This window comes from Syzygium oleosum, unplaced genomic scaffold (genome assembly GCF_021117445.2).
Source record: "Syzygium oleosum isolate NSW1041296 unplaced genomic scaffold, Sole_v2.1 Sole_v2.07, whole genome shotgun sequence".
Lineage (NCBI taxonomy): Eukaryota > Viridiplantae > Streptophyta > Magnoliopsida > Myrtales > Myrtaceae > Syzygium > Syzygium oleosum.
This window is the reverse complement of record NW_026607491.1, coordinates 7,569,598-7,595,067: the sequence shown is the minus strand read 5'-3', so window position 1 is coordinate 7,595,067 and position 25,470 is coordinate 7,569,598. Positions and strand designations below refer to the sequence as shown.

General features: G+C 42.9%; 5 protein-coding genes and 1 long non-coding RNA gene across 7 annotated transcripts; 1 reads left to right on the top strand and 5 right to left on the bottom strand.

Moving 5' to 3' along the window:
• Positions 1–36: 36 nt before the first annotated feature.
• Positions 37–2,519, bottom strand: LOC115674253 (F-box/WD-40 repeat-containing protein At5g21040). 2 transcript variants are annotated; one of them, XM_030596600.2, is made up of 2 exons: positions 2,390–2,519; positions 37–2,092 (listed from the first exon to the last, which is right to left on the bottom strand). In XM_030596600.2, the coding sequence occupies exon 2, from the start codon at positions 1,995–1,997 to the stop codon at positions 294–296; it is 1,704 nt and encodes a 567-aa protein (XP_030452460.1). In that variant the 5' UTR covers positions 1,998–2,092; positions 2,390–2,519; the 3' UTR covers positions 37–293. The 2 variants fall into 2 exon arrangements, with proteins under 2 accessions (XP_030452460.1, XP_056169230.1); XM_056313255.1 differs by having other exon boundaries at positions 37–2,015.
• A 3,183-nt stretch (positions 2,520–5,702) lies between these two features.
• On the bottom strand, positions 5,703–7,075 carry LOC115674315 (uncharacterized). The gene has a single exon (XM_030596676.2). It carries the CDS (start codon positions 6,851–6,853, stop codon positions 5,771–5,773), a length of 1,083 nt encoding a protein of 360 aa, XP_030452536.1. The 5' UTR covers positions 6,854–7,075; the 3' UTR covers positions 5,703–5,770.
• Positions 7,076–7,337: 262 nt separating this feature from the next.
• LOC115674340 (non-specific lipid transfer protein GPI-anchored 2) lies at positions 7,338–9,122 on the bottom strand. The gene is made up of 3 exons (XM_030596704.2): positions 8,550–9,122; positions 7,946–7,987; positions 7,338–7,548 (listed from the first exon to the last, which is right to left on the bottom strand). The coding sequence occupies exons 1-3, from the start codon at positions 8,890–8,892 to the stop codon at positions 7,439–7,441; spliced, it is 495 nt and encodes a 164-aa protein (XP_030452564.1). The 5' UTR covers positions 8,893–9,122; the 3' UTR covers positions 7,338–7,438.
• A 1,019-nt stretch (positions 9,123–10,141) lies between these two features.
• Positions 10,142–13,913, bottom strand: LOC130138629 (uncharacterized). Its single transcript, XR_008816986.1, has 2 exons — positions 13,779–13,913; positions 10,142–10,483 (listed from the first exon to the last, which is right to left on the bottom strand). It is a non-coding gene; the product is annotated as an uncharacterized LOC130138629 (long non-coding RNA).
• Positions 13,736–16,416, top strand: LOC115674323 (short-chain dehydrogenase/reductase 2b-like). Its single transcript, XM_030596686.2, has 5 exons — positions 13,736–13,883; positions 14,267–14,513; positions 15,070–15,147; positions 15,594–15,779; positions 15,883–16,416. Exons 1-5 carry the CDS (start codon positions 13,852–13,854, stop codon positions 16,258–16,260), a joined length of 921 nt encoding a protein of 306 aa, XP_030452546.1. The 5' UTR covers positions 13,736–13,851; the 3' UTR covers positions 16,261–16,416.
• Positions 16,417–16,747: 331 nt separating this feature from the next.
• On the bottom strand, positions 16,748–22,515 carry LOC115674295 (uncharacterized). Its single transcript, XM_030596653.2, has 12 exons — positions 22,339–22,515; positions 21,607–21,757; positions 21,436–21,513; positions 21,137–21,252; positions 20,897–20,950; positions 20,039–20,126; positions 19,829–19,921; positions 19,685–19,725; positions 19,166–19,219; positions 18,856–19,019; positions 18,061–18,130; positions 16,748–17,089 (listed from the first exon to the last, which is right to left on the bottom strand). Exons 1-12 carry the CDS (start codon positions 22,432–22,434, stop codon positions 16,964–16,966), a joined length of 1,131 nt encoding a protein of 376 aa, XP_030452513.1. The 5' UTR covers positions 22,435–22,515; the 3' UTR covers positions 16,748–16,963.
• Positions 22,516–25,470: the final 2,955 nt, after the last annotated feature.

Here is a 25,470-nt window from a genome sequence, read left to right as displayed (position 1 = left end):
TTCAACTACACAGAGCATCAGTGTCTCCAACTCAAGTAGACCCAACACATAAGAAGATCACATATAATCACCATTTTCAATCAGACAATGATCTGGGAATCGCAGGCCGACGTGCCGGCAAGAGAATATAAGGGAATCAGAATCGGGAAACTGACGTCAAAGATGAAGTATTGATTGCTATAACTAATGGAAGTAATTGTACAGAATCCGCTTTCACGGAAACTCAAAGCTTATGAGGCAAATCGTCAGACTATTAAGCAAACAATTAAGCTGAAGGGGCCGTCAGTCCTTCATCATGCCTTCAGCTTGCCGCTCATCCCTCGTTTGCTATGCCACACGCCATTCCTGTCACCGTTGGCTGCGACGGAACATTGATCGGTCCGACCACCCTTCCTGTTCATCTCTATTTGAAGCTTACGCCGCCGCATCCTGTTTTCCAGTCGGATTCCTCTAAGAGTACGGGCCCTCCGTTCGATTTCCAGAGCTTGCGAGAAGTTCCAAATTCTAACAACTCCTTCCTCTCCGCCGCACACAATGCGATCTGCACCAATGTCCACTGAGAACAGATCGCTAGAAAACCCGTGGAGCATCCTCTGAGGTGGCTCTACTTCGGTCCGGTCGATACTACCAGTCTTCAAAATCTTCTTTCCAGAAGTACTTTTCTTAGTTCTCAGCAACTTTCTCACATCAATCAGTGCAAGCTGTCCATCAGCAGAAGCTGAAACAAGCCAGGGAAACTCAAATGCAAGTGCATATACAGGCCCTGAATGAGGAATCCAAGAAGCAACATGGGTGAAATCATGTTCCATGAGGTGACCGATCTCAAACATGTGTATGGCTCCATCTTCCCCACCAGTGAAAAGGAAATCTCCTGTATGGCTTCTAGCCAACGAATAAGCATTACCAATGTGCGCATTCTGAATGACAGTCATCAAAGTCCCACTGTTTATGTCCCAAATATAAACATCTGAACCTGATGATGTGGCGACGGTGGTATCATGGGGGACAAGTCCCCAGATCCAATCACTATGCCTCAGGACCCTTGAGCATTTCAGCGAAGCACGATCCCATATGAGCACGGTCATGTCCCATGAACCACTATAAATCTTTGAAAGATCCAAAGCAAGGGACGTAACAGCTCCTACATGCTCCCAAAGCCGAAATTCACTGTTTTGACTCTGATGACCCCTCAGGTCAAACAAGTGTGGAATTCCCTCAATAGCCCTCCAACCATGAATAAAGCCATCAGTGCCCCCGGCAACCAACAGTTTCGTATCAGCAGCGACTGCTCTCATCGTACAACCAAGAGGCCTAGACGACGATATAGACAACCCTTCTTCCAAGTCCCACATTTTAACCGTTGTATCATAACCTGCTGTGAATAAAAGCTTTGCAGAAGCCAAAAGGAAAACTGTCCGTACAGCTTCGGTGTGACCATACAAAACCTCAATGTTATAACGTCCCATGAATGTCCTACTCCTAAAATCCCTCTCCACAAATAGCTCCCTCCATGACTTTTCATCGGAACATCCCGAGCCCAACGATGCCAGGGCAACTGGTAGGCCCCAGCGCTCACAGTAAAATTCCTTCCAAGCATGATGCTCGGAGGCGAGCCTCTGGAAAAGCGTAGACACGCAGGAAACAATGCCCAACTCTTTCGGGTCAAGACAGTTGAGGATTTCAGACACTAAAGCCGGAGGAAGGTCGGCGAACGACCGAGGAAAACACGACACGACCCCATGAGACGGCACCTCTTTTCTATCGCACGAGCTAGTATTTCCTTTCTTGGATTTAAATTCCAACACGCATTCCGATTTCCCAGCTTTCTCTACAGCTGTTTCCGAGTCGAACACTTTACTTTCCAAGTGCTCCGCACTATAGTTCTCCGCCGAATTACCCAACTGCTCCTTCGAATCAATGCGCTCTTCCAAAGAATCGACAACAAATTCCGACGAACTCTCAGAAATGTGACTACCCTCTTGGCATTCAAATGCCATAAAACAATTCTCTAACCCCTACAAGTGAGTTCAAGGGACGAATTCAAATCCCCAAAAATCAAGAACCAGAAACAGAAACAGCAACCCTTAACGCCCTGCAAACACAAATACCGAAAGATTCATCATACGATCCAAATTGTTAGAACCCATAAAACCCGATCTAACAAACCCTAGAAAAATGACACGATCGCCCAAGAAAGGTCAAACCCAGTAGCTAAAACAACGAAAAAAATCAAACCAAGACGGAACAAGAACGAAGATACCACTGCAAAAGGGTCTACGAAACGAGTGTCGAACAAGTAAATGCACTGATGAATTGAACTTCAAGATCATAACAAAAGGGAAATCATCAGGAGCTAATGGTTGAGACGGAGGTTGATCAGAAGCGGTACCTCTCTATAATTAATGGACGATCCCTGCGATCGGAACTTGGAAATGAATTAGGGTTTCAGGAGTTTCAGAAGGAGAAACGGAAGGAATGGCTCGTTGAAACTCTACAGAGAGAGAGAGAGAGAGATTTTACGGTCCAAGGGGTGGGTTGCAGGAGGTGTCTTATCCACCGTTGATGGTTTGGGGGGGATCGGACGCTGGAGAATGCGGGAACGAGACGTCGGTCCCGTGGTGCTCGTCGCAGGGGAACAAAAAAAAATTTGAGATCATGATGCAAATGACTCCTCGTCCCTAAAATTTATTGATTTGTTCAATTTAATTCATAAACTTCAGTCTAATATTTAATGTGGCCCCTAAACTTTTAATTTGCTCAATATGATTGATATATGTTCAATATTGAGGGATACTATTGATATTATACGAGTTATTAACTAATTCTTTCATACACGACGATTCTCATGAATTTAAGGCGTTAATATAGAAAATGAGCGTTACAATATTGGCTAAAAGACGGTTGCATGTGTGCACGGCGCATGTGTGAGAACTAATTCCGGGTGAACGATGTGCTCCTTCAGCGATCATTCGATGGACTACTTTTGCTATGCTTATCACTAAGGGTGATCGGTTTCAGGATGGGTCGGTTCCAAACCTGAAACCTAAAACCGACCCTATTATAACTGATTCCTAGTTTTTTGAACCTGAAACCTACCCTGTTTTCCCTGAATCCTGTTTTGAAACCTACTGTGTTTTTTCGGCTCGGTTCCAGGGTCTACCTGAGAACTTGTTTTTTTTTTTGTTCCTTTTTTTGGTTTCATTCTTTCCAGGGAGTAAATAGGAAAACTTATAACTCAAATCAAAGGTTATAAGTTTGATTGTGCAAACAATCTTAAGTATTCATACAAAAGCAGATTATCTTAGTCCCAATAATTTAATAGACGTGATAAAACAGCATAGATTCCAATTGGATATGTAGTTTCTTCGTTATAGAACAAATATTTTAAGAAAAAGGAAATTGCTCCCTATAATGCTTACAAGCCCTTGAGTTAGACTATCCACAAATAATGATCACCTCCCTCATCCTTCCTGATATAATGCTTTGAATTCTGGCTATATAAAATTACAAGTGGACCTCCATAGAAAACCGGTTTTAAAATCGATCCGGGTGGGTTTTCACTTAGAACCAGAAATCGGACCGGTTCTAACCGGTTCCCAAAAAATGGAACCAGTTCCCGGACCAATTTAAACGAGAACCGGTTCTCGAACCTATTTTTCAGGTGGGCCTGTCTGGTTTCCGAGTAAACTCGGTCCGGTTGCACACCCCTACTTCTCACATGAAGAAGCTCAGCAAGCCTTGCAAGAAGTACACGCTTTTCTAATAAATAAGGGCATAGTATCAATGGTTTGCCAGGTTGGTTTTGCTCTCTACCTTATCACGGGGGATGGAAAGAAGAGAGGTCAACTGGAGTGGAAGCGAGGGAGACAAGAATCTGTGATCGTTCCGAAGAACCATTGCCAGATGTGATTCTGCTCCCCCTTCGCACTACCCAAAAAATAAAGGGAAAATTTCAAATAAGGGTTTGAAGTGGCTATCTCAGTCTCAAAAAAGGGCCTAACCTTATTGAAGTCGAGGGCATTTTCATCTTTTAACTTTTTTCTTTTTTTTCTTTCTTTCTTTCCTTTTGTGTTTTTTTTTCCATAAAAAAAACCTCAAAAAAAAAAAAAAAAAACAAGGGGAGGGCTGGGAGAGGGCTAGCCCTCCCCTGCCTTTGGCCACCGGCCCACTGTGGCCTCGTTTGATTCAGCATTTGGCCTAGCATTGGCTAAATGCTAGCATTTGGAATGCTGAAAGCCTAAAGCTGGTCCGGCCCAGCTTTAGACTTTCGGCATTCCACAAATGCTGAAGCCAAATTTTTTGTTTCCAAACTACCATCACTTATTTTGGCTTATTCCGATTTTGCCCATCTTGTTACTGTTCATCTTCTTCGTGAGGCCGTTGGCGAGGGCGGCCGGCACAGATCGGGCCGGCGGGGTCGCACGACCCAGGCGACGGCCGCCTGAGGTCGCACGACCGCCCAGGCTGGCGGTGCCTAGGTCATGCGACCCTCGCCGAGGGTTGCTTGGCCTCGGGCGACGGCCACCGGCGGCAGATCTGGCTCGTCGGCGGTCGCCTGACCTTGGGCAATGGCCGCCGGCGCCAGATCTAGCTCGCCGGCGGCCATCGGCCTTCGCCGGAAAGCCGACTCCGGCGAAGGGTAAAGTAGGTTTTTTTTTTAAAATAAAAAAGATAATTCCCAAAGCCCTTTTGCAAAAAAAAATTTACCAAACACTGCTTAGCCCAAAGTAATTTTACAAGTGATTTTTTACCAAACGCCACTTGCATTTCCCCAAGGAGCTTTAACTTAAAGGTATTTGTATTCCCCCAAGTAGCATTTCAAAAGCCGAACTAAACAGGTCTTGTGGCGGCTACCCCATCACCAGAAAAAAAAAATTCTGGTCGACGAGGGTCACTGGCCCTCACTGAAGCACCGACCCCATCAGCCATGGCCGCCGCCTGACCAGCGATGGGGCGGCGGCCACAGGAAAGGGAGGGCTGCCAATCCTCCCTTGTGTTTTTTTCTTTAAAATAAAAACTTTTTTAAAAATTTTAATTTAATTTATATTAAAATTTATATTAAAATTATGTTTGGACGAAAATGTCCTTAATCGGTGGGAAAATTTGACCGGTCGGTGAGCCGGTGGGATGAGGTATTTATTTGAAATTATTATAAATTTATAACCACTTCAGGCCCTTATTTGAGAAAAAGATAGCACTTCATGTTCTTATTTGACACAAATTCCACTTCAAGTCCTTATTTGAGAAAATGAGGGCACTTCGGATTTTTATTTTGAATTTTCCCAATAATAAAGATTCTTGCCTCTTTCAACTTAAGAAGGCTCCAGTGAGAATGAGGATCACTTCGGAACTCTAGGAGAATGGGCATCTTAGGGCGGGATATAAAAGCTCTCCAACTCGCACAAGGTATGGATAAATTCAATTCTATAATGTTTAGAGTAGATAATCCTTTCGTTCTAATTTACCAAACGCCCAATGATCCTTCGATATTGAATATGCACGAATTGAGCTCATTCGCACCCCAAATCACTTTTAACTCGGCTAAATTACCCATCGAAACCGGCGAAAACTTCACTCATAGAACCGGCGGGCGTGGCCCTTTTGAATATGAATATGTAGCATCTATACTTTTTCCGGTTCGAAATTTAATGTTCAATGCACGATTCTCGTGCAAATGAATTAGAAAAGAGAGTAGCGTTCAAGAATCAAATGAAAGGTGGATTTTTTTTTTTTTTGTTTTTTTTGCTCTAAGAATTGATTTTTTTTTTATTTACTTCTTGTCATTCCCCAACGAGCACAAATTACCAAACGAAGAGGAAAGAACGATGACGTTTTGATGGGGAATTTCCGTGTGATCCACCACCTCCTGCCCCGAATCCAACCCGATCTTCCTCAACCTCAGGAGACTCCCCGTCGCCAGTATCGCCATCGGATCGATGTCGTGCAGCGACCTCGCGTACAGGCTCCGGCAAGCCGCCGCCGCCGCCGCCTCGAGCCGCTCCTTCTCCTTCGCCGGCGCCGGCCCCAGCATGCAGTGCCCCAGTATCCTCAGCGCCGGTTGCAGGAGCTCCCACGGCATCGTGATCCGCCCCGATCCGGTCCCTTGGCCTTCGATCCGCGACCGGTTCGCGTCGCCGATCTCTTCGGCGTCGTCCTCGCACGGATCTCCGGTCAGGCCGGACCAGACGACGCAGAACTCGCAGAAATCGATCTTCGAGCCGACCGGCATCTGCGCGATCCGGCTGTGGTAGAGCTCAAGCGCGATGCCGACGATCCGCGAGCGCCGGGACGACCGGACGGTGCCGTGCGGCTCGAGGCTCGGGGACACGACGGCGAGGTTCAGGTCCGTCGCGATGCTCTTGGCGGAGCTGTCGCGCGTCTCGTGGTACACGCTCGGGTGGGAGACGTCCGGGATCGTGACGGTCACCGACTGGCCACCGCGGGCGGTGGTCACGTGCGCGTACAGGGCGAGGAGCACGCACTCGAAGCCGGCGTGGGGCTTGCGCTGGGAGGCGCGCGAGAGGTAGACGCCGGCGACGGTGGGGACGTGGCGGAGGACGACGAGCTGGAGGTCGGGGTCGCCGGAGTGGAAGGTGTCGTAGAGCCAGCGGCAGAGGTTGTCGTCGCCGGAGCCGGAGTCGGGGCGGCGGAGGAGGGAGGAGACCTGGGACGCCACGTCGGGGTCGTGGAGGAGGGCGAGGGCGGGGCTCTCGGAGGAGGATAGGAACGGGGGGACGGTGGTGACGATGGAGGAGAGGGCGAGAATGGCGGCTCGGGCTTTGGAGGCTGGCTCCGTCGGCGAGGCCGCGGGGGAGGAGGTCGCGGCGGCGGCGGCGGTGCTCTGATGATCCATTTGAATTCCGCGGTTTGAGTGCGAGCGATCGGTGAAGAAAATGTTAACGAGGAATAAAACGGAAACGAGAACAACGAGCGTACGGAAGAGATTTGGTGGGAGAAAAAATAGGATCTCAATTTGACTTCATCTCGCATGCAAATCAAATTAATCGCTATGGAAGGATTATTTTTTTCGCGAAAAATGGTAAATTCATTTTTAATATTATTATTTGAATTATGTGATTGGCTAGAGAGTGATTTTCACAGCAAATGATAATTAATCGCGGGGATGATGGATTGAGATAATTAGCATATGGGGTATCGAATTAACCGCTAATGTCATCTCTCAATTTTTTCGACTTTTGGAATGTGCAATTCGCAAGAAAGGTAGCGAAGCTAGTCGAGTGAATACTTTAGGTATATTTCAAGGCTGTTCAGATCAACAAGAGATCTACATTTATTTCTACATCGAGCAATATTCATTTGGAGGGAGAAAATAATAATGTAAATGCGAACCGAATGACCTTATTTCACGTCGGAGATAGTAATTGTTTTGACGACGGAGAAATTACAGAGACCGATTGAAAATTTGAATGGTATGAAATCAAGAGAGTATCGACAGGACGACTATTTTCAAACTGAAAGCCAAGACGAACGTCGACAGATCACCGTGCGGGGTAGAAGCTCCGCTGTCCTTTTTAGTTGATGGGGTTCCTGCAATTAGTCAGTCTCTTAGTAAATTTAACTTCTGCCCGTTCTTCCGAAACCGCTTTGATTTGATTCGGTAAAGCAAAAGGGTTTTTCGTCAGTCGCAATAGGCGTTATATAACATGCACGGATTTGGTATGACATGACGGTAGATGTGCAATAACTACCAATACAAATGAAATAGCTAAACACATAGCAAATTAAAATGAAACGGTCATTATCTTAACCAAATGTGCTCATAATGTCTTATTTGCGGGGCCCGAAATCAGAAAATTTCTTGATGGTCGCAGCAAAATATTGGGAAGACAAGCAAAACACGTCGAGCGTTGTTTTAATGTGTGCTTTTATATGGTAAAAAAGAATTAATGAATAATATTACATTAATTAGGGATGGAGATGTTACCTGGTGCGGCAGGTCCTTGACTAGAAATTGGGACGCCAACGGCTACGATATGTCAAAAGATGAAAAAGGATCAACGACCAAATCATCCGTAGCAAATCTAATTACACAAGAGTTTGCTTATCCAAAAATTTAAAAAATTTAAAAAAAGGAAAAGAAAGGGAAAAAAAGAGGCAATTAGAGGACGAGATTAGAGATTCCGACAATACTTAATTTCACATTCCGAAACACGAAACGACCTTACGCAGAGGATATAAAAATTTATATCATAAACCCACAGGAGATCACGTGATTAGTCGAGAAGCATCTTTAGATCACGTGACCTACGTATTTCGTGATTAGAAATTTTCTTAGGAACCGACAACTTTCATGATTTCTCATAATGGGTTTTCTTAATTTTTTTCTAAAGCTTGAGCTATAAATAATAATTACGATAATTTTTTTATTATTTCAGTTTTTTTTTTGCATTTATATCATCGGATCATTTCAAGAACTAGTGAAGAAGTCATGCTGCCTAGGAGAGGGTGGATTGTGCATTGAAATATCACAAATCAAACGCTTGAAAGAGAAGAGGCTCGAAGGGAGTGTGTTAAGCAGCAACAAGAACCTGCACACAAGCTCAAAGGCGGAGTGACCACGTCGCAGGCCGAGGGGAGCTTGAGGGCTCGGTTCATGTCGAGGTCGATCCCGAAACTGTTGCTCTGTCCGATCAGCTCGCAGAGGCAGACGGGGCTGTTCTCCACCATCCCCGCCAGCTCGGGGCAGCACGCCTTGTCCGGCACGGTGACGTTGCTCCCCTTCTCCACATACGTCAAGCAGTCCGACATGTTGAGCAGGGTGGAGAGGCAGTCGGCCGACGGCCCCGGGGAGGGGGCCTGGCCGGAGACCTCGCAAGACGCCGCGAGGAGCGAGGCCGCGACAACGAACGCGACGAACCGAGCAGCGGTCATGCTAGGGGGAAGAGGAGGTGGTGGTGGTGAAGGTAGCGGTGCCAAAAGTTCAAAGAAGCTTTTATGAAGGAGTTAAAGAGGAGTGGTTAGATAGCATAGAAAACAAGATGTTATGATGGAGAAATGTGTGAGAATCTTAGAAAACCCTTTTGAAGTTGTGGCCAACATCTTGCATTTTGCTTGGAGGTCTAGGGAAAAGTTAAGGACGCCAACCATCAGCATTTATCAACGGTACTATTTTAATACTTGTCAGCTGAGCTAGCTCACAATCACATAGTCACATGCCATGTTAAACCTCAAAGCAGTTTGTTCCTTTCTTATATTAACTTTCGTTTTGGTTTCTGATGTCATTAAATTGCTAAAAGATATAACAATTAATATAAGTAAATCATACCATGATTTCTTTAGCTCATCCTCCAAATGAACAGAAGCCACGGATTCAGGAATTGGTCCGCACCCACCAGTCTTCAAACACCAACACTCGATTGTCTATACACACGGTTGAAGTGTTAGCAATAGACAACAGCCTGGCAATCTTTAATTGCACAAGCAAACTGGTGGCATCACGAAATGAGCATTTATATTGCACAAGAAAGGTTTTGCGACTTTATAAACTTTTGAGGTTCGTCCATCGCTGTCACAGGAAACATGGCTCCTTCGGTCTTCCTTATGCACCTGCCCAAAAGTTTCTGTCTGCTTTCTGTGAAAGAATTGAGTGTTAATCAAGTTTGCTAACATGGCAATTCCGTGACCACTCTACCCTCAATCATAGTTTCAATGTCTAGAACCAATGTTTTGATTGATAAAATAAACCTTTCCTAAAAATTGAATATTACGGGGCCTTATTAATGAGTGGTCAGGGCACTTATTATGCATACACACGACGCAAGTGAAGTACCACAGTAGATTTGACCCCAAAAAAAAAGTACCACAATAGCTACAGCCTACAGCAGCACGTGGCTCTGTATTTGTAACTTGCTTCATCAAAGCCCTGAATTTTACCTCAAAAGCATTCTAAAATCCTAGCACAAGCAGAGCAAGCATTTCACAGGACTCGGCAATTTTCTCTGTTGATAGGTTTCTTTGAACGGCCATAAATTCTCTCTTTAGGACTCAGATACTGACAGCCCCAGCAAGGACATGGTGATCCGGATGGCCTTCTGATCATATCTCTCAATCCCACTCATCTGGGGTTCGGTAAACAAAACTAGAGGAACAGAGCAACAGCTTTTACAAATATAATAAAAGATATTTGAAATGTGCACATGCCTGCACGAGTCCCATGCTTATTTATAAAACAAAAAGTACTCACCCAACCCTTGATATAAATTTTTAAAGCAGACCAGAATCTACATGTAAGGCATATGGCACTATGCTTGATTAATCTCATAGGTATCAAAATCTTCACACCCAAAAAAGAGTTTCTCCAGTTTTGGTATACAGTTTATGACCTTAAGCTTGATAAGAGCTTGATGGTTCCAATGACAGGAGGCCAGTAGTCAACAGCTTTCATTTCATCCAGAAGCACCCATCTCTACACTGGAGATTGTAGCTCCGAGGAGGAAGATCCAGGTCCTTTCACTATCTGCATCTTCTCAGGAAGTCAGTTGAGGCGAGATTTGAGAGTTTTGTTGTATTCTGGTGAACAGAGGTTAAGGGTGCGCATGGAATGCATTCCGGAATAAAAATTCTGTTCCGGAATGCATTCCGAAATAGAATGACGTTTGTTAAAAAATTTCCGGAATGCATTCTGGAGCGATTTTTGCATTCTGGAATAAAAATGCATTTGTTAAAAATACTTGATTCCAGAATGCATTCTTGATTCCGGAATGCATTTTTGATTCCGGAATGAGTTTTTGGCAAGAAAAAGAGAAGCTACTTTTTTTAACTTCTTGATTCCGAAATGCATTCTCCCTATTTTCTCATAATTTTTTTTTCAGAAAAAGCATAAAAATTGACAATTTCTAGAAAAATTCATAAAAATTTCCAGAAAATAAAAAAAAGTCAGATTTCGGGAAAATATGAAAATCTGTGAATTTTTTTTAAAAAAATAAAAAAAAAAAAATTTCAAAACTTCACGGAATAGCTTAAAACACATGTGGCCATCCACTTTGAGTGAAATTTAAATTTTTTGAGGTGCCCAAAAAAAATCAAAAATTTCAAAACTTCACAGAATGGCTTAAAATACCTGTGGCCACCTACTTTGAGTGAAATTTAATTTTTTTGAGGTGCCCAAAAAAAATAAAAAAAATAATAAAATAAAAATTTTCAAAACTTCACAAAATGGCTTAAAATACCTGTGGCCACCCACTTTGAGTGAAATTTAAATTTTTTTAGGTGCCCAAAAAAAATAAAAAATAAATAAATAATTTTAAAACTTTACAAAATGGCTTAGAATACCTGTAGCCACCCACTTTGAGTAAAATTTAAATTTTTTGAGGTGCCCAAAAAAATTAAAAATTAAAAACTTCACAAAATGGCTTAGAATACCTGTGGCCACCCACTTTAAGTGAAATTTAAATTTTTTTAGGTGTCAAAAAAAAATTAAAAAAATCAAAAATTTCAAAACTTTACAGAATGGCTTATAATACCTGTGGCCACCCACTTTAAGTAAAATTTAAATTTTTTTAGGTGCAAAAAAAATCAACAAATCAAAACAGATTTCTGTTCCAGAAATCAATTTCTGAAGCAGAATTAGTCATGTTTTACCAAACAGATTTCTCCTCCAGAAATCAATTTCTGGCAAGAATTTGATTTCTGGAGTAGAATGGTTACCATTCGCACCCTAAATACCAAAGAAGTTGCAATCTGTATCTGTTACGCACCCTTAATAAGCAAAACATAAAATTACTTAGCACAACTATCTGTTTTGAACAAATCAATCAGTATACATAATGATAGAAGTAATGCCCTGTTTTATATATTCATGTATATACTATTTTCGTGTTGATAAGTTATATACATGTATATATGTATATTTGTTCCGTTTCTGGTCGAGATAAAGTAAGAGGAACACTGGAAGAAAATCTTAAATATCTGGTGAAAAAAAAAATCTACAAGCAAAAATATAATCCATCAATAATATAAATCCCCATTGAAATTGACAGCAAATCTGAATCTTGGTCGTGATTCTTCCAGGTTCATGTTGAGTCATCTTCATAGGGAGAACTGAATCTATTTTTTTTTACTATTTGCATGCCTCTTCTATAAAAAGAGTAGTTATCTTTCTTTTTCTTTTTCTTTTTGTTGGGGGTAGAGGGAGGGGGATGGCAATTGGCTAGTACTTGTTAAAGAGCGCAGTTCTCTTGTTCCTGTTCAATTCCTTTGATGTTTTTTGATGGATGTCTACATAAGATCTTGAAGGACATTTGCAGCCAGATTCCAATCATGTATCAACTCAGACATAAACAACTCTGCATTTAATGAAGAGATTAGTGAAGAAATTATAGTCTTATAAGTTTGGTGGTCTGAGTTGTCCATGTCTATAACTATAAACTAACAGAGAACACCATCTAGTATTAATTCTATAGAGTTGCCAGAAACAGGCATTAATCTGTGTATCCAAAAAAAGGACAGGCCCATGCCCTAAGCTTGAACTGAGCATATACTTACGTTGACTCAGCTGGCATGGAGGTATATCCGTATCATTTTGGAATCTACCATGAGCTTTCCGATAATTCCAAGAGAAGTAGACAATAAAGACAGTAGACAGTTTAACTCAACAATCAAAACCTGCAATTACTGAAACCCCTCGGACAACCAAGTCCTTGCCTCATAGTGTTATCGCACAATTAATCACTCTGCTTCAATATTATTGATCAGAGTAAATCTCTCTTTTTCACATCTTTGTGGCAGTTAGCATCCTACAACGGTAAGTGCCTTCTTCTGATTAGTATCAAGAAATTTCTGCCCTGACTAACAGCAGAGTAAATTTTTTTCGTGCTTCTTGAATTTTTCTACCTACACAGGCTAGTACCAAGGCCTAGGTTATCCTCATGAGGCTAGAGCCATGTGGTGATATGGTTACATCAAACTTTAGATCATGCAAGTCGCTTTACCATATCTTCCATTTTCATTTTCACTCATGAAGAGTTGTCACGTTACAATGCTTGATACATATTATGTACTCTGCAAGAAACACACAAATCATAGGAGTTTTGATGAATTTGCGCAACATTTGCAACTTCCTCAACCCGTAGGAATATTAGAGCTAGGAGGTGCCCTCTGTTTTCCAAATGCTATAGCACTTACAGCAGAATCCACAAGTGAATGCTTAGTCAGGGTCAGCTGGAAGGATGAGAAAATAAGTAGGATAGAGTAACATAAACCATCCCCACCTTTTTGTATCTACACTTTGCATCCCCTACTCTTAAGATGAACAAACTATATAAAAAAAAAAACCTCGAAAACCCGATTCAACCCTCGAACAGGGAGGGTTTCTAAGCTTGGGCTTTTTGTTGACAACTCTGAATAAGATGGGTTATGCAGCTCCAAAGACCAGAGCAAGCAAAACATCCCCAGGATACATGTGATGATGCCAAGTTCTTTAGTATTCCTAAGATGCTCACTGACGTTTGCAGTAAACAAATCAACACGTGAACACCCTTGTCCATAGAAAATTCATAGATAGGCTGGAAACCGAGCTGGTTGTCGGAAAAAAATGCAAAACATGCATCGGCAAAGATATATTACAATACTCGAAAGGCCCATCATCTCACCTCTTGGTGGATGCATGATGTAAATGCGGCAAAAAGGAAGAAGACAAAATCAATCACTACTTTCCCATGAAGAACCATGATGAAATTCAAATAGACAAAAAAAAAAAGGGGGGCGAAGGATATAGAGGTAAATTCGCATGGCGGGATCGCGGAGTAGATCACACTGACCTCTTGCTGAAATTCCTCATTCTTCAGCTCAGGCCAAGAAGGCTCGGCGACGATCCATCCCACCACCGCAGACATGGCGACCGACGGAGAGCAAGCGGCGCAGAGGTGAGCCCTCCATAGCCAACCGGTTCTCATTTGCATGCCGTGATTGTTCGACACTGCATTTGGCATCGAAAGCATCCTCGAACGCAGCATCCGCGCTGCTTCGAAGCTCCAAGTCGCGATTAGCTCATCTACAAGAGCGTCGGTCGCGACTCGAATTTCGTTTTACGAATCCGAGACCGATTTCTGACCGGACCTGATCATGCATGCTTCGAACCGAGAAGAAGATCGGCGACGATCGTCGAGGATCGCTACTGTGACGGTGTAGAAACTTCCTGTGCATCGGAACTGAGATTCCTGTCCTCTCTCGCTACACTCTAGCGGGCCGAATCACCATTTTTCTCTGCAACCTTCGCTCGAACGAAGCATTTGCACGTCCCTGGCAGGTGCGCGGTGGTGACGGGAGCCAACAAGGGGATAGGGCTGGAGACGGTGAGGCAGCTGGCGTCGCGCGGGGTGACGGTGGTCCTGACGGCGAGGGACGAGGGGAGAGGGGCGGCGGCGGCGGAGAAGCTCCGCCGCGAGCACGGGCTGACGAACGTGGTGTTCCACCAGCTCGACGTGCTGGACCAGAGGAGCGTCGACGCGCTGGCGGACTTCATCGGAGACCAGTTCGGACGGCTTGATATTCTGGTGAGAGTTATAAAAAAAAAAAAAAGGAAAATTCCAATTTTTTTCAAGGGTGAATTTCTCAAATACCCCCGGACTTAGTTTTTTTTTAAAATGAACCCCTACATTGGACAACTTTATTCGAAATGACCCCAAGCTCGTCCCCGGCCAAAATGTTAGCCAGGGATGGTGAATACGTGCATTCATCGTTCAGTCGGAGAGTTACTAGGAACAAAGTTGTCTACTGTCGGGACTCATTAGCTTGACGAGAAGCATTTGATTCAAAGACAGTCGATTTGATGTTCGAATCATAATGCATTTTATACAAGATAATTCTGGATGTTAGCGGAGTCTCGATGCATATGAACAAGACAATTTGCGTGTAGTGATGAATTGAGTTCGATATCTGAACATCATCTTACAAGAAAAAAATCCACTTGTAAAGTGAAAAACGGACCTTTTGAGTCACTTGATTTTTTTTTTTTTTGGTTGGAATGCCATGCATTGTTGAGTAAATGACAAAAGGGAAGTCCGTGTAGAAGCAGCTTCTCAACTTAGGCTCACGTAATTGCTTGGGCAGGTGAACAATGCAGGAGCATCAGGAGTCATAGTTGATGAAGATGGGCTGAGGGCATTGAACATAGACCCTGCCTCTTGGGTAAGTGACCTCAATTCACACAGTTTCTCATAGCTGGTGTTCAACCCTAAACTGAAGCGAAAACAAGCAGATACACTCACTAGCTTCCCTCAGTTACAATGGCTTCATGCGGGCGATGCTCCTGCCAAGGAGCCGGAAAAGAGAAAAAGCTTCCTAATGAGGAAAATGACTCCTAGCATTTCTAAAGTACTGTAAATGAAAGAATGATTAGATGTCCAAAAAAATTTCCCATTCAGATGACGTATCGACCTTCTCGACCCGTCATTCGAAAAGGTTGTATTTCTACATGAGCAGTAGCGACACGGTCTCGTATCAAGATCGGTGTCCTACTGTATGCCAAATATTCTCAAGTAGAGGACCCTTGGGATGCTACAACATAAACATGGATTGGTTATCACTTATCAGGAGTCAATTGAATATGGCTAATTTGTCTGAATGATTTGCAGCTCTCAGGCAAAGTGGCCAATTTGGTTCAGGGAGCGATAAAGCACACCTACGAGAGTGCACAACACTGCTTGAACACAAATTACTATGGTTGCAAGAGAGTGACTGAGGCACTCCTCCCACTCCTACAGCTCTCAACTTCGGGTGCAAGGATAGTCAATGTCTCTTCCCTCAGGAGCGAGCTCAAGGTAAAGCAAGCATCTTTCTCAAACTCCCTCCTCTTCTGTTTCTAACTTAGAAGTTTCGACCGCCTTTGGAGAAACTGTCTGATGGAAAAATCACTCCGTGCAGAGAATCCCGAGCGAGAAAACGAGGAACGAACTGGACGACCTGGACACCCTGACCGAGGAGAAGATCAACGCGGTCATAAAAAGATTCTTGCACGATGTGAGAGAGGATTCTCTCGAGGCCAATGGGTGGTCGATCATGCTTCCGGCGTACAGCGTCTCGAAGGCCACTTTGAATGCTTACACCCGAGTTCTCGCCAAGAAGTACCCTCACATGTGCATAAATTGTGTTCATCCCGGCTACGTCAACACAGACATAAACTGGCACACGGGGACGATGACCGTGGAGGAAGGGGCGAGAGGTCCGGTCAAGTTGGCGCTTCTGCCAGAGGGAAGTCCCACCGGCTGTTATTTCGATCAAACGGAAATAGCTGAGTTTTGAAGAGTCGAGCTCTTCGTTTGCTCTTGATAGCGAAGCTGCCTTTTGCAATTCCTTTTCCTGCTGTTGGTTCCCAGGTGACTGGCGAAACTTGATGTCGACTTTTTGCTTCACATTTGCGGGGTAATAATTGGTGCAGGATTCTGGTTTTAGATTTCAGTTCAGCCGTCTTGAGAAGAGACAATGTCTTAATTTCAATGCATGTAACAGATCTCTTTCCTATAATTCAACAATATGAAGAATCGACCATCGAATACCAGGTATTAAGTAGCAAATTCTACAGCTAGGCCAAAGTAGAACATTTAGTTCAATTAACAACATCCATTATTATCCGACCACTCATACAAAAAAAAACAGTTCAGACTTCAGAGTGAAGTCCAGGGATGCCACATAAACTTTTCACTTATCCAAGTTAAGCAGTTCAGTGACATTCTTCCCTGTATGATTCGCTTTCCTCATATCAGAAGCACACCATCATAGAGAGTAGACGTGAAGAGAATTAGGTTATCAAGCCTAATGTTATAAGCACAATTATATGCTAACTGTTCAGAATACTTCGGCCACTTTGAGGACGCTATCAAGCAAAAAGAAGGCCCACTCTTATCAGCCTCTTCCATCTGCTTATTTGGGTCAAATGATCTGCTTTTGTTCATGGACTTCCCACCTCAAAATCAATTTACTTTTTCCAAATAGAAGAGACTGCCTATCAAGGAAATAAATCCTGAATATCCAGAATATCAGCGAGGACACCGGCTGCGGTTGTATCATTTCCAGCTCCAGCACCTTGAATGACCAAAGGCTGTTTATTATAGCACCGGGTGTACACCTCCAGCTGAAATGGCACCATCATGAGGTTGTTACAGATCAGATGGCGCAGGTGATATGATCAGTAGCAACATGATTAATGATGAATTCAGTCATGGAAGTTTGACAAGATATACAGTAAAAGGAGATTTTTAATGTTGGCAGAAATGGTTCTTAACATACACCTGCAATTAATATTGTGCTAGAGGGTGAATCAAAGCAAGCGATAACAAATTTTGTTCACTTGAACAGATATTTACGCGGTGAAGGAAATAAAGGGGGTTGCATATTAAATTCTATTGTAGCATAAAACCACAAACTCGCTCTATTTTCCTAAAAAGGGAAATTTCCACACTAAAGCGCCATATGATGAACTTAAACCATGAGCTTTTTTCCTCTTTCTTTCCCATAAGTATGCAACAAGCTCCATTGTCAGAAACGTTGACAAGTTTCAATACACTCATCATTAGATACTGCTAGGGCAAAATTCTCATTGGAGCTCATGCTGTAGATTCGAGCAAGAGTACTACAACTTTGTTTCTCCAAAAAAAACTAACCAGCCTTGTGAGTTGTGACCTAGGAAACCATCTAATAAGCCAAATTGCAAATCCTGTTAAACGCTATACTTATGTCCTTACATTACTAATACTCCATAGAATGCTTCAATAACTATTTCTAGTTCCCCAACAAGTACTTTTGTTTTGTGTGATGAAGTAAATCTTCCACCATAGATTGTTTGAGGGAACTGAAGCTTCTCTTGCTACCTCTTTACACTCTTCCTTCGTCTTTAGTCATCTCGCTCCAGTTATGTGTAATCTTAGCATTGTTTTATTTTTATTTACTTTTCTTTCTCTATGCTGTATGTAAATTTCCAATCTACCAGAGTTTTCTTTTTGATGAAATCCTTCATTATTTATACAAAAAAAGAAAAAAACTTCCACCAGGCCAAAAGAGAGACTAAGAGAAGAAGACAAAACATTGAAAGTGAGCTTAGCTTACCACGTTATCACTTCCTCTCAACCTCCCCAAGGGAGAATCTCTTGGGAGCTCTTGAATTCCAACTTCACACCTACCAAAGGAACTGGTTATTCAATAGAAAGACTGCATGAACTTGAAAATACAAAAAAGTACCAAGTTACCAACATTTCATTCTAAATATGCAAGGTATTTGACTAGTTTAGAAAGAAGATACCCTCCAAGAACTTGACCACACAAAAGGGGGACTAATTCAGATAACTCCCGAGAAGAAGCAGATGAGTAGTCAGAACTCCTAATTTGTTTCTCACATCATATTTGCTCCACCCACAATATTACTTTTTTTGCTTTAGTCAGAAATAGAACTTTGCAAAGTACAATTAAGGTTCTTCACAGATGCTGAGCAGTCCATGCATTGAACATGTCATCTGTAAAGATCAAAGGCAGTGTACCATGCAGGAACCCTGGGTCTCTCAAAAGGAAAAATATAATCCTCAGATTCCAAGGAGTGCCTAATAAATACCAAGCTGCAAACAGAAGCACTTAAGTCTAAAGATTATAGCAACATCCAACTTAGGTATACAAAGTTTCCCAACTACGTATCCCCATTTTCTATTTGCCTAAAGTAAATCAGCTTTGGTCACTTCTCACATAAACATATCCAAAGGTAAAAATAGAAGGCCATGATAAACAAGAAAGCCCCTCTTTTTCTGCTTGTCAACTGTTTCAAAATTCCCAAAAAAACAGAACCAGGCTTGCATCACCAATCTGCTAATATATTCCACATTAGCGACTCTTAAAGTAATTCAGTAAATATACCTTGTTCCTTCTATCACGCAGACATAACGGAGCACATTCCCGCTTATAGAAGCCTTCGCAACTCTTTCGCAGATACTTTTGTCAAGTAAAGGAAGCCCTTTGCTAAGAAATTCATCGACAGACATCGCAGCAGGTTCCATCTCATCTGGGTACAAGCTCTCCACCTACAGAGGTAGGCATCCCTCAGCAGAAGACAAAAAATATGAATCGGGTGTGGTGCTATGTACAAGATGTTTACTGAACAATAGACTGCCGAAATGAGTTAACACGCCATTGAGAAAAGAGAGCGAAGACAACTCTGAGCACAAACCTTTATGCTGTCCATCATGATTCGCCTTCCAAGCAGTCGAGCTAATATTAACGCCTGTTCCAACATTAAAAAAAATCTTAATTAGATACTGCAGCATCACACTCCTCTCCTCTTTTCAGTTAATATTATTTCACTACCAAGGGTTGCAGCCACCTCAGTTGGTTTACAATTACACACTTTGTTAAATGTTAAGTGAGTATCACCCATAAAACTGCAAAAAAAAAAACCTAAAATACCAACTTTTTCCTATTGATGCAAATCAAGAGCCCACAATGAAGGGCCATCCAGCAATATGAGCAAACTTGAAGTTAATACCTATATTTTCCTGTCTAAAATGTACATTTTCGCAACAAATGCTAAATAATGTAAATTTAAGTCATCTTCTACAATAAAATTGCCATCGCGCCATTGAAAGGGGTGGACAGAACAACCGCATTGTTTTTAGTTTCAATAATATCTACAGAAGAAAATCATAATTTTGCTCAATGGACAGTCATGAAATGCATCAATAAGTAACACCTTTCTGGCAACATCCATGCCCCCGAGGTCATCACGTGGATCTGCAATTAGAAATAAAGTTCATAAGATAATATCTCTTAGCATTCATGTAATGATCGCTGCAATGTTCTAGAATACAACCGAAAGGTTCACGTAAGGAAAAACCTGGCTCAGTGTAACCCAAACTTTTTGCAGTTTTCACCACTTGACTCAATGGCTTTCCATCTTCGACCTCACTCATAACATATCCTAATGTGCCTGGCAAATTATATTGCAACATCCATGTATATTAGGAGATACAAAGCTGATATTTACAGGAAGCAGAAAGATATATTCAAAGGTGTCTGCAGAATTGATGCCTGAAGTGTTCGATACCACTCAAACTCCCGACTAAACGATGCACAGGATCTCCAGATGACAGTATGCGGTTCAATGATGCTATGATGGGAAGGCCCGCCCCTACCTACATGATAACATCCAGCCCACGTCTCATTACATTTACACCTTGTGAAGTAAATTAGTAGCACTGTATCAGCGATACATAAGTCAGGACAAAGAAGCAAAAGATCCAGAACAGAACCGATACCACTGAAAATAACCAACTGAAAAGCAGAATCAACAAGCTATGAAATTTGCATGCTGAGCAAAAATTGTTTAATCTAGGTCAGAACGTGAAAATAAAAGCAGAGCATCTGGTGGAAATATGAATAAAGCATGAACCTTCTGCAGTGAGCATTGTCAAGCCAAGAGTAATAAACATGAAGGGAAAAAATCAAATCCTTGCACATCTATAAGACGAGGTCCTCCAATCAATCTGAAGTGGCCAGTAAAGAAAATGACAAATCCATATCAAATGATGCTTCGCTGATTTAATAAGTTCACACACTGTTCCTAGGAATAGGTTGAGAAGCTTTACTTTTCGATTATATCGGCATTGTATTGCAAAATTGAGACATGCACAAATTATTTTCCTAATTAGAAGATGATAAAGCTTTGGGTTTTAAGCTCAAAAGAAACAGAGAAATGCACTTTCGTAGCAGAATGTCAGCAAAATAAACAAGACTGTCAGACTCTCAGCTACATAAGGCACAAACCATACGAATAGGGAGCAAAAAATAAAAAGGATTGATGTATTCAGCTTGAGCCAACGCAACCTGAACAAAAATACAGATGACAGTCTACGGTATTAGTTTGCTAGGAGCTCGTAGGTATCCAGGGAAAAACTTAACTTACAGTTGATTCATGCCGAATCCGACGTGGTTGTGATACAAGTTTGTCGTAATACTCCTGCATAGCAGAAAACAAAAATATTTTCTGACAGTTGACCCAGAGCAAGCAGTCAAAACGGGAAGTATAAGGACCAGAAAGCATTACTTGAGGAATAACTAACAGTAGGTAATGCACATGTTTTTTTCTTAGCCTCACATCTTTTGTAGACAATGATGAGAGATTGGACATGAAAGAGTTTCTCACCATTGTTGAAGTAAGAGGCTTTTTATTTGCCAGGACAATGCAACATCCAAGATCAATCACACGACTTAAGATCTCTGTGGTCTCCGAACTAGCAGAGCAATCAACAACTGCCAAACCTGTTGGTATATATACGTGACTTAGTTGTTCCACACGTTATGAAGTCAAAAAAAATCTCATGTGAATCAATGGTCCAAGTTCAGAACACATGCATAGTCTAAAGTAGCCTGTTTCACCAATTCAAGAAAAAGTAATGCAAAAAAAAAAAAAAACAGAAGGTACGGTTGCTGCAGCTCACGAACCTGTTGATTTACCGAGATGAGACGCAATGTCGAAAACTTTCGCGGTCAATTCAGAATTTGCGAATACTCGACATGCACCTACATCAGATAAAGACATGAGAATAAGATAAGCATGAGCATTGAATTCTGCCCCATCACCATCAGTCGGAAAAAGGAGAAAAATCAAATTACCGAAGCCGCTGAGCTTCGACAATGAAGTACCATCCCCCTTTACCCTGCAAACTTCCAGCAAGAACTTATCATCCAACTCCGACGCGTGCGCATCAGGCGCAACAACAAGCGACTTACTGTCGCACACACCCACCACCCGTAGATGCACTCCCTGCAAGCCAATCCATCCCACTTCTTCCAATGAGCCAGAAGTTGACTCCTCTCAACAACAATTAAAAGAGCAAATCGACTGTTACACAGACAGCATAGCACGCTGCCATTGGCGTAACCCTGGGCATAAGGATAATTACATTCGAAGCGCCAAAACCAAATAAAATGCAACCCAATAGGTTCCGTAACTATTCCGGACAAAATCAAATGCGCTTCATTCCAATAGCTTCGTACAAATCACAAAAGTCGGGATTACAAATCACATGCTCACAGAAAGGTCATCTTCAGATTGCACAGCTCAAACAGACCCGCCTCCGATCCGCCACTCGGACGAAAGCTCACATTTTCAAAACAATTTCACGGGAAAACCCGACATTCACGAGATGTTCACCAGTCGAAATCGGGTGAAAAATGCGGAATACCCAGAGACCGAAACGTGCAAAGCTTAAGCATCGCGATGACTCGGAACCTCGTTGAATCACAGAAGGCGGCGCTAGTCCACGCTACGAAAGATTGCGCAAGATGGAGCGCCATTTCCAAACAGCTCGGAGAGCAGGTGCGAAGGAAGGTGAGAACGAGGACCTGATTGGTGTGAAGCGATCGGCAGGAGACGATGTGGCGGAGGAGGTGCCGGCCGACGCCGCCGCATCCCATCAGCAGCAACGCTATCTTCTTCATCTCTACGCTTCCTTCTTCTCCTTCTCCTTCTCCTTCTTCCACCTCTCTGCTGCTTACTGCTTAGGTTTTGCTCTACCTGAAAACAGTTATCGTGGCCCCGTCTTTAAAAGTGTTGTGTAGGTGCGGAAGCGAAGATCAAAGATACACTACCTCAATTGAATTTGAAAAACATTTTATTGCTTGTATAGCTAGAAATAATTCGAGCGCGAATAATAATCATTCTGTTCTAGAAATCAATCTTTGGCCAGAAATTGATTTTTACATTTCTATTCCATGAACGAGTTTCTGAGCCAAAATACGCGTTTGATAATAATACAAAATTTCTGTTTTCGAAATAGAAATTCGTTTGATAACGAAACAAAATTTCTCCCTCGCGAGCGGCCGGCGAGCGTCGTCATATCGAACCACATGGATCAAGGGGAAGTCGGGGTCGGTGAATGACGTAAGACAACCCACGAATTCATCAGAGCACTGAAGAGAGTAACGGGGGTGGCAGGTGGAGGACTACTCATACTTTTTTTTTTTTTTGGTAAGGACTACTCATACTTATTAATCTATAAAAATTGTAATAATCACAAGAGTGAGCAATAGCCCAGCAATGAAATATCTATCACATTATACTATACGAACATATCATCAAGCAACTCGAACTGGATCATGCAGATATGTAATAAGTCAGCATTAAGACCATACTATCACATACTATCACATATCAGAAGAACTCTCTCTACCATGAATTATAAAATCTAAAGACTAGAAGTCAATGGCAACAGGTGATCATTCCAGATGTAAGAACACACACGAGTCATCTTATTAGTGCTTTAATTCTCAAATCCAAGACAAATGTCCAGTGCGCTTGCCAATCACGCAAGGAGGAACTATCTCTCGTCTAGCAAGGTCCGGTGCGCTATTCGGTTTGCTGCGGTGTACGCTGGTACTTTCATTGGCCCGCGCAAGCTTCGTGGTCCATTGACCACGACATCCTGATCACACTCCCGAGGCATCTAGGGTATTCTCATCCTAGGCATCCAGTTCACACGATCCCTGGGCATCCCGCCATTCCCTATAGGCTCCTCGGGGTATCATCGGTTTACTGAGCGATGGCATTTCCATTATCTCAATCAAGCAATCACTAGCACAAGTAATCTTTCATTCATTACCCAGACTACGAACACAACAATTAATATTATTCAAGCTCACGGTATTATGACTACAACTCTAACGACATATTATCCAATGCCACAATAAGAACCGACAAGAAACCGATATACTGAACATACCATTTAGACTTTACAATTACAATTTGCATTAACAAGCATTCACTTGCAGAACCTAGCTACTACCCTCCTTGAATCATTCATGAATCGTCAACCCACTTGTCAAACTCACTGTTCCGTCGGCCACCAAATGCACGGCTCCTCTTTACCGTGGCTACATCATGCAGAGCAAATAACTTGCATCTTCACCTCGCACCTCGCACGTTACTAGTAGTCGATCTCACTCACACTTGCACGATATTCCTACCCGTTTCTCACTCACGGTTTGGGAACGCACGGCCTCATTGAACCGTCCATGACCCGAACCCTAATACCGAACTACCTGTCTATCCCCACCGTGGCTGCGACCTCTCCCGTTCGCCCAAAGAACTTCACAACCATTCTCTGCATTTCACTCACGTTCAGAATCACTCACCGCCAACTCAATCCAAACTTCGTCCACGGCTCCTTGAACCGCATCTTCCACATTCACACCGAATTAATTCGCACTCCCGGATTAATTACCAACCGAACTTGCCGTCCCCCTCTTTTTCAGTCGCGGCTCACTCCCAACAGACCTTACTGCCCGTTCACGGCTCAAGCCACCATACTAGCACTCACTACACCCGCCGTGATCCCAATTCAACATACAAGTGGTTATCGAATAGTATAGGGTGGTAGAACTTCACTTGCCTTAAGTGTCAACTTGGCGCGATTCTGTTTTGGGGCGTTCCGACTCCGGGTGGGTCACTCCTTTCGGCTCATGAATCGGAAGCATTCTGCAGCGAGGTGCAGAACAAGCAGCAGCGTTGATGGCGGAATGATCGAAGAAGAGAGGAAAAGGAGGAGAGTTTGGTCGGGAAATTGGAAGGAAAAATGAAGGTTGTTTGTCCCCCCTTCTGCATGCAAGGGTGAGTGGCGTGTGGCGGTGTTGGCGTGACGGCTGGACGGGTGGCAAGGGGAGAAGTCAGCGTGGCAAGAAGGGGAAAAGGGAGGGAAAGTGGCGGATGGTGGTGTGATGGAGGGGGAAAGGTGATGGCGTGGCATGGAAAAGGAAGATGGCAGAATGAATGTGGTGAAAATGGAAAAATGGTGGGGCATGGAATCGGCGTGGAGGTGGTCTTCCGGCCCATCGTGGTTTGAACTCATCTGCTTCATGCTTCGCGTCGTGGAGTTTGAATTCAAGCAAATTCACACGACGGGTATTTTTATCCGTAGAAAAATATCGTCGGTTTTTTTGGATTGTTTGAAAAATCGGGATATTTTTGTTTTACGAGCAAAATCTCAGGTGCAATTTCTGGAACTTGGCCTACACTACGGGAGTATATAGAGCAAATCTTTGCCGGCCTAACCAAAGAGATCGCAAATTTTTCCAAAGTAATTGACAGTAATAGAAAATGACAAGAACATTTTACAATCTCACGTGGCACCCACCTACATACAAATGAGGGGAAATATACCCCGGCTCGAGCCGAGGCTTAAGTACATTTATAACTCGATTTCCTATACAAGTTGAACACAGAACGAAAAATTTAACATTCAATTGAGTTCGAATCAAGTTACAAGCAGCTAGCATGTCGTTCGGGACAGCCTCAAGCTCGACATCGCGTCAGTTTCAAATCAGCTCAACTTCGCCCCGAGGTAGAGGTATCGAGTTCGGACCATCGACACGAAGCTACTGCCTCGGAAAAGGAGGATTCAACTAATTCAACCCAAAGCGTCAAACAAAAATGTACATAAAACTTCTGATTCTTGGATTAAAATTAATAAATGAAGTATT